Below are 8,407 nucleotides of genomic sequence, written 5' to 3'. Positions count from 1 at the left end.
GGTTTGGAAGATACCCACACACTTTTCTTTTTTTGTTAATGCGCCCACACTCCTTGGATTACAATGCAGCTTGTATTTAGGGAGCATCTTGACTGTGCAGGTAATACTCTCTCCTTCATCAACATTGCTTTGCAGGAGGCCTATACCCAGCCTCAGTGTTTGGCATCTGTTGGTTGAGCACACCTGTCCTGCTTTGAATATATGCAGAGCCTATTCTGTAAAGTACCTTGAAGTGTAGTTAGGGATTGCTAGGTCATTGTTAGAAAGAGGAGGTTATGTCCCTATGTTCGACATGTTAAGTAAAGGTAATGAACACAACTCAGTGAACTGGAATTCCCTCAGACCCTGCAGAGGCACTCAGAGGATAAAGGGCCTCTGTGATCAAGGGACAACCCTGGGGCATTTAGCTCAATGTTAAACCAGCAATCAAGGCAATGTCAAACACGCACACATGCACACTGTCGTATAAATATCTAAATATAGAATCAAAGAAAGGCAGCCTGCTTCGTTTCAAAATGCATAGGAAAAGGTATTTAATATACTTCTGCAAAAGGAGAAAGTTTACAGCATGTCAGACAAGTCTGACAGTCAAAGTTTCTCAGAAAGTCTAGATCACTGGTCACATCTCTGTATATATACACTTAGATTACAAATCCACCCCTAGGTCAAGATCAGACCAATCATTAGCAAGGGGTGTGGATTTGTACATGGAGGAAGATGATGGAGGATGAAGGTCAAGGGGGAATCACACACACACACACACACACACACACACACACACACACACATACATAGGTACATGCTTGATTATGGTACTCTCATGCAAAGGCACTTTAAAGAGTTGAATGTGACAGACTCTATTTTTATGATTTATGTTACTGACCCACTCCTGAGCCTTAATTGTAGGTGTCAAACACACACACTAAAGTGGCTGGCACTCTCACAAAACCAGAATCTCCTCATTCACTCGTCCACTCTGGTTTAACAATTCCCCAAAGTTGGCCTTCATACACTAAACTGGAGCGCCGTCCAAAGTGAGCAGCACATAGCCATTGGTTATTCTCCCAACCAGTGCCACCCACAGAACCCCCCACAACATGAAGTGATTTTTGTCCAGGCAAGGTATGGTCGCCTGGGAATGAGGCTGGGTGGCTGGAGGTCCCTTGGCTAGATGGTATGGAAGCACCAGTCCTGAATCTATAACAACAACAAAAAACAGAAACTAGTCCAAGGATATGTAGTCTCACTAAATCAGAGATTCTGGGATCCAAGATTAAGGAATATGAGGACAGGCGTGACATAGAAAATCAGAGAAACCAAATCATCTATATCATGACTGTTGAGGCCTAAGGCTCAACCTGAATAGTACATAGATGATAGATAGATAGATAGATAGATAGATAGGTACTTTATTGGTCCCCAAGGGTAAATGAAGACACTACAGCAGCTCACAAAGAACATCAAAATAAAGTGACAATAGAATAAAATAGACATCTGAAACATTATATACATTCACCCCGATCAAGCCAGCCGGAGGAGGAGTTGTACAGTCTTATTGCAGCAGGCAGAAAAGAGCGCTATAGCGCTCATTAGTACAACGTGGTTGTAGTAGTCTGTTGCTAAAGGAGCTTCTCTGCTCTGCCACAGTGTCATAAAAGGGATGGGAGGGATTGTCCATGATGGCCAGGAGATTGTTCCTCATCCTCCTATTGGCCACCTTCTCCACAGAGGACAGAACCAGCTTTGCATTTCTGAGGACAGAAACAGTAGTTGCATTTCTGCGTTTGAAATGGGTTCAGATGTGTTTGGGGCTTATGCATCCTATCTTCCAACATTTCTCTCTCAACCACCTTTCTTTAACTTTGCTGTTGTCTGTTGAGAGTTGAGTATTTGACAATCACTTCCTCAGCTATCTCCTGGTGAGTGTTAGTTTATGATTAACTAAAGAAGACTGCTTGGATCAGGAGGTAGCCTTGAGGTTATTGATTGTGGTTGGGACTTTCTGTGTTGTGGGTTCTTGTATGTCAAAGATTGAACTTTGGTGCTAATATGCCCTCAAAGTTCCAACCACACCTCCTTCATCTCTCACTGGACTGTAGATAGTGAAGTAGGCTGCAATCACCTTTACACTGTTGAAGCCCTCCACATTCATAGTTCACTGCACATTAGATTACCCACTCCTCTGTACTGTGTTACCTTACCCTGACCCAACCTCCCTGTGACTGCTATACTATATGGACCAGTTTCCTGGACACAGATTAAGCCTCTTGGACTAAAAAAAAAAGAGTTGTCAATGGAGAATTACTATTGAAATAGGGATTTGGTCTAGGACTAGGCATGCCCCAACTTTTAACTAGCGTTACTCAGCCATCTCACTTGCCCAGTATCTTAGCACACTCCTACAATATCTTAGCGTTGCATCTCTTATTCCTCTATGTATGACATTTGTTCAGTCAGTGGCGTCGTTTAGCTTAGTCTCTTTCAGTCATACGGTATGTTATCCGAGCATCACATTTTACGGTCATACAGTAACTTATAAGAAGCTGTGCTTGTCTTCTTAATCTCTTCTGGGAGTTTTCAGTCACCCTCAGGCAACATCTATTTGTACCAGAATTCCTTCGGCTGGAATGCTTAAATAGATATGCTCTGATTGCATTTATGTCACAGGAGTGTGCTAGTTTAAAGACATAGTTTAAGTACTGCATAGACTGCTGTCATTCATTAGAATTATTTGAATTGTAAATGCTTATGCAAATACTCTCTGTGCACACCCAGTAATAATGGTACAGATTTGAGGGATTTTATGCCCAATAATTTATTCAGCAAGATTACCAGACTCACATCGTCACTAGAGAAACTTTGTGAACATGACTTTGCATGAACTAAAAGTTCTTGCATGTCTGTGTCTGTGTCTGTGTCTGCGTCTGTGTCTCCATTCAGCTTGTCAGATTATAGTAGCACTTGATTGTTCCTGGAGGTTGGCTGGTCAAGGAGAGAAGCGGATTATAAGAAGGTCAGAGTGTGTTCTCTCTCTCTACCTCCCTCTCTGTTCCACTCTAGAGCCAACACTACTGCATTGAGAGAGAGAACAATACTGCTGATTGTTGTAGATTTACAGGGCTATGATCTTGAAAGGTAACACACAATGAGGTAGGCTTCGTTTACATTATTTCTCACAGTCCTTTTTGATTCCTCCCCCTTCTCTCTCCTCTCACCCCTCACCCTACCTCATCCCGCACCCCTTCTCACTGCATGGACAATTGTCCCATGACCTTGTTTCACCCCTCTCTCACCTTTTCCCCATGTTGTCTCTTCTACCCTCCCTCATATCCTCACCACCTTCCCCCACTCCCCCCACCCTTGCAGATAGTGCGCGAGAGTGACACCAACCACGATGGCCTGCTGGACTTTGAGGAGTTCTCTCAGTACATGCTGGCCCACGAGAAAGAGCTGAAGATCATGTTCCACAGCCTGGACCGCAACAACGACGGTGTGCATGGCTCTCTCTCTCTCTCACACACACACACACACACACACACACACACACACTCTCACACACACACACACACACACACACACACACACACACTCTCAGAACACTGCACTGCACTGATGCACAAAGCATGCTGTATTCCACATTACACTGGCAATTTATCAACATATTGTTGCATGACGGATCTTGCATGAATACAGGTTATTGAATGTGTAGCCCAGAGTCACATTGTATCATATCATCCCTGTATTTACCTAAGTACCCTAGTCCACTCTGTTTACAGGTCGCATAGATGTTGGGGAGATTCAGCAATCACTGCAGAACTTGGGACTGGAGGTCTCCACAGAGCAGGCGTCCAAAATACTACAGAGGTGTGTGTGTGTGTGTGTGTGTGTGTGTGTGAGTGAGAGAGAGAGTGTGTGTGTGTTTGTGTGCATGTGTGTGCGTGGAAGCGCACTGTGTGTTTGTGTGTGAGTGCATAATGTCCATGGGTTTGTTTACCTTGTGTGTGTTCTCAGTATGGACAAGGATGGCACCATGACCATCAACTGGAACGAATGGCGAGATCACTTCCTGTTCAACCCTCTACACAACATGGAGGAAATCGCCCACTTCTGGAAACACTCACATGTCAGTCAGTGCTGCTTATCTATTTCTACACCTATATCACAACATCATTCATATAGGGGGGACCTGAGGGATTCTTCACTTGTTTTCCTTCTCCTGTAGTTCCATCCCCCAGAACCAAGGGGGCGACATGGTGCCCTCTCAGACCATGTGTTGATACACAAGTCGCAGACTCATAATACTCACAATGCTTTAACCAGAATTCATAAACTTAAACATTAAAGTAAAAAGTGTAAACATCTGTTGCTAGCTGGAGTGTGGTGGCACATACAGTGCCACCTTGAGGTGACAGGTCAAGAGTTTCTCAGGAGAAAAAAAGTACTTTTAGTAACTACATGAATCATTTCTATGTGTCTCTTAGATGGTTTATTTCTTTGTCAACTCTCAGATGTTTGATATCGGGGAGCACCTCACTGTTCCGGATGAGTTTTCAGAGCGGGAACGCCGGTCGGGGGTGGTGTGGAGACAGCTAGTTGCCGGGGCGATGGCAGGGGCAGTGTCGCGGACAGGAACTGCACCCCTTGATCGCCTCAAGGTCTTCTTACAGGTGAGGAGGGTGTTTAAACTACAGAGGTCAGAGGTCAGGGCTCAGTGTTTTGGCCATCGACCCCATCTCAGATCCGTGGAGATGAAGAGAGGATGAAAAGAGGAAGACTATTGACCAAGGCTGTTGAGAGATACTATATTTAAGTTTATTTAGATAAGCATGAGCTTTAGCATTTGTTACTGTATGTTAGCAAGTATAAACATTCGTGCCCATGCTGTGTCTTTGTGCAGGTGCACAAGGTTAGCATACATTAGCCAGTGTTAGCATGACTGTATCATTGCTGTGTCTCTGTGCCAGGTGTACAAAGTTAGCATACATTAGTCAGTGTTAGCGTTACTACCCATATTGTGTCTCTGTACCAGCTGTAAAAAGTCAGCATACATTAGCCAGTGTTAGCATTAGTGCCCATGTTGTGTGTCTATGCCAGGTGTACAAGGATGGCATACATTAGTCAGTGTTAGCAGTACTGTATCATAGCTGTTTCTGTGTGCCAGGTGCATGGCTCCAGCTCACGGGGGATCAACCTGTGGATGGGCCTGAGAGGGATGGTCCACGAAGGGGGCATCCGCTCCCTGTGGAGAGGCAACGGCATCAACGTGCTCAAGATCGCCCCCGAGTCCGCCATCAAGTTCATGGCTTACGAACAAGTAAGTGTCTGAGAGAGACAAAGGAAATCCTTCCTTCCTTCCTCACTTAATCACTGATCTAATGCCTGAAAGGAGGGGAGGTTGCAGCTGTTTAAAGAAACTGGTGAAACCGGGAACAAGTTTGGCAACCGACGGACCGTTCGGACCTTTATTCAGACATTTTTAAATAAATGTCAATGTTGTTGAAAATCAATGACACACTCGCTAGTCAAGCCATAATATTCCAATGCAATGGATTCGGTGAGTAATCCCCCACTACTACCTAGCTAGTGTAGAGTAGTAGGGATTACTCACCGAATCCATTGCATTGCAATGTTTTGGTTTGACTAGCGAGTGTGTCAATGATTGTGAACATTTTTGATTGGTTGCCGACTTATTCCCGGTTTCACCATCTGCTGTCACAAATGGAATCAACTGTATTTGGACAGTTTCGTAACATTTTACAGGGAAGGGCCTTTGCGTCTGTATAGATTACCATCTAGGGGGAAGCACCGCCTATGCAGTAATGGAGCGCCCTTACATATGGGCTAATTATGAAGCATAGGAATAAAGGACTTACTCTTACACTAAATACATTGGTGTGAAAAGAAACCTCACACACACACACTCTGTTTCTCACACACCCAGTCTGTGACCCTCCTCCTCCACCCCAGTGTGACTCACATGTTCCCCCTCTTTCCACACACCAACTTTTCTCTATCCCTTCCCTGCCACCCTCACTCACCTGCCTTCCCCTCTGACTCAACCTGTCTTTCCCTGTTCCCACATTTCTGTCTCCCTTATCCCCCTACCCCCACCTCCTCCCTCTCCACCATGTACCCCTCTACCCTGTCTCTCCCTCTCTCCTCCCCCTCCACCATGTACCCCTCTCCCCTGTCTCTCCCTCCCCCCCCGTAGATCAAGTGGTTGATCCGGGGAAGCAGGGAGGGGGGTAGTCTACGGGTGCAGGAGAGGTTCGTCGCCGGCTCTCTGGCTGGAGCCACGGCACAGACCATCATCTACCCTATGGAGGTGAGAGAGAGAGGGGGGGCGCCAACAATAACAACGACCGCACACAATGCTGATGTAATACTGCACTTAAAGTGTATATTGCTTTCTCTCACTCTTCCTGTCTTCCTTCCCTGTTCCACCATCTCTCTCCCTCCTTCTCTTCCTCCACCACTCTCTCCACCCTCCCTCCATCCTTCCCTCCCCCAGGTGCTGAAGACTCGTCTGACCCTGAGGAAGACTGGCCAGTACTCAGGCATGGCAGACTGTGCCAGGCAGATCCTGAGGAAGGAGGGAGTGAAAGCCTTCTACAGGGGCTATTTGCCCAACACACTGGGCATCATCCCCTATGCTGGCATAGACCTGGCCATCTACGAGGTGTGTGTGTGCGTGTGTGCGTGTGTGTGTGTGTGTGTGTGTGTAGGTGTGTGTGTGTGTGTGTGTGTGTGTGAGTGTGAGTGTGCGCGTGCATGTGCGTGCCAGCTGTCTCTGACTGCTGCTTTTGTCGTTTTCTGGGCAAGCCGTAAGCCTCATTCATCAGTTCCCTCTGACTTGCCCTCAGGGAATGTCAGGAAGTGTGTGTGTGTAAATGCATGCTGTTGATCTCGCTCAGCTTTCTCATAAAAGTCTCCATGCCTGAACTTTGGTGTTAACTTTTATAGCCAGTCAATGAACGACCACTGTTACTATCAACTGTCCCAGTGGTGGGACATGACACATGAATTGTCTGTCAGATCAAGTCCCTATGCATTCAGTGAAGTATTTCTCTTTTTTCTATTCTCTGTCCACCCCGTCTCTCTCAGACTTTGAAGAATGCCTGGCTCCAGAGTTACTGTATAGGCTCAGCAGATCCGGGCATCCTGGTTCTGCTAGGTTGTGGCACCGTGTCCAGCACCTGTGGCCAGCTGGCCTCCTACCCTCTGGCCCTGATCAGGACCCGCATGCAGGCCCAGGGTGAGACAGCACAGCACAGAGGGGGGAGATGGTGATGGTGAGGGTGATGGTGAGGGTGAGGGTGAGGGTGAGGGTGAGGGTGAGGGTGAGGGTGATAGTGAGGGTGAGGGTGATGGTGAGGGTGAGGGTGATGGTGAGGGTGAGGGTGAGGGTGAGGGTGATGTTGAGGGTGAGGGTGCAGGGTGAGGGATAGGGTGGAAGGGCAGTGTTACAGCTGAAAGTGTCCCAAGAAAACCAAAAGGGACTAACCAAAGTGCTGGTCAAAAAGCCTTACACTACGAGAGAGGTGGGGAGACAAATACAGTTAAAGGGTCCAGGGTGAGAGAGAGGGTCCAGGGTGAGAGGGAGGGACCGATATTAAGGCGAGGGGTGAAACAGAGGGGGGAGGGAGTGAAGGGAGAAATATGAAGTTAGAGGGAAGGGAGAGAGAAAGAGAAAGGGGACAGGGCTCGACATCAACGCCGTTTTACTTGTCCGGAGCAAGTAAAACTTTCGCCGGGTTTGTTTGCGCGAGCACGACGACGCTGCTAGATCCCGGATATTTTCAAAGAGATATTATCAAAGTGTACTCGCCTGTCGATCACCCGTACGCTTTGATAATATCTTCACTCACGATCATCTAGTCTAGTCTCGCGCCTGCGGCGTCTGTTGTTCTTTCTGCACACAGTTAAAATTATCTGGGATAATTTCGTCGTGCTCGCGCAAACAAACCCGGCGAAACTTTTACTTGCTCCGGACAAGTAAAACGGCGTTAATGTCGAGCCCTGCGGGGAGATAGTGTGGAGAGGGAACTACTGAATAACTATGTAATACTTGTTCATAGTTATTATGAGTATATATTATATACTATAACAGTATATATAACAGTATTATAACTATGTCATAGTTATTATGAGGGAGTTATTCATACAGCTGAATTGAATGTCTGACTTTCGTTTCTTTCTCTCCCTTCTGCTCCCATCAGCCACCACTGAGGGCGAACCCAAGCTCTCCATGGTTGGTCAGTTCAAGCACATCATGACACATGAGGGGGTACCTGGTCTCTATCGCGGCATTGCCCCAAACTTCCTGAAAGTCATTCCTGCTGTCAGCATCTCTTATGTGGTCTACGAACACATGAAGAAAGCCCTGGGAGTTGGCTCCAGGACATAA

The 8,407-nt window shown here is 46.6% G+C and overlaps 1 protein-coding gene across 1 annotated transcript in view; it reads left to right on the top strand.

The window, feature by feature from the left end:
- The window catches only part of slc25a23b (solute carrier family 25 member 23b), a gene marked incomplete at both ends in the record, with an annotated part of 9,408 nt that extends 1,001 nt beyond the window's left edge, over positions 1 to 8,407 (top strand). Inside the window, 9 exons of the mRNA XM_080524904.1 lie at positions 3,367 to 3,490; positions 3,777 to 3,864; positions 4,012 to 4,123; positions 4,509 to 4,667; positions 5,162 to 5,314; positions 6,212 to 6,325; positions 6,512 to 6,679; positions 7,105 to 7,255; positions 8,220 to 8,407. Coding sequence (XP_080381030.1) covers positions 3,367 to 3,490; positions 3,777 to 3,864; positions 4,012 to 4,123; positions 4,509 to 4,667; positions 5,162 to 5,314; positions 6,212 to 6,325; positions 6,512 to 6,679; positions 7,105 to 7,255; positions 8,220 to 8,407 — 1,257 coding nt within the window. The remainder of the gene's footprint in view (positions 1 to 3,366; positions 3,491 to 3,776; positions 3,865 to 4,011; positions 4,124 to 4,508; positions 4,668 to 5,161; positions 5,315 to 6,211; positions 6,326 to 6,511; positions 6,680 to 7,104; positions 7,256 to 8,219) is intronic.

This window comes from Nansenia antarctica (assembly GCF_963989245.1).
Source record: "Nansenia antarctica genome assembly, chromosome: 2".
Taxonomy (NCBI): domain Eukaryota; kingdom Metazoa; phylum Chordata; class Actinopteri; order Argentiniformes; family Microstomatidae; genus Nansenia; species Nansenia antarctica.
This window is presented reverse-complemented; position numbering and strand designations above follow the sequence as displayed.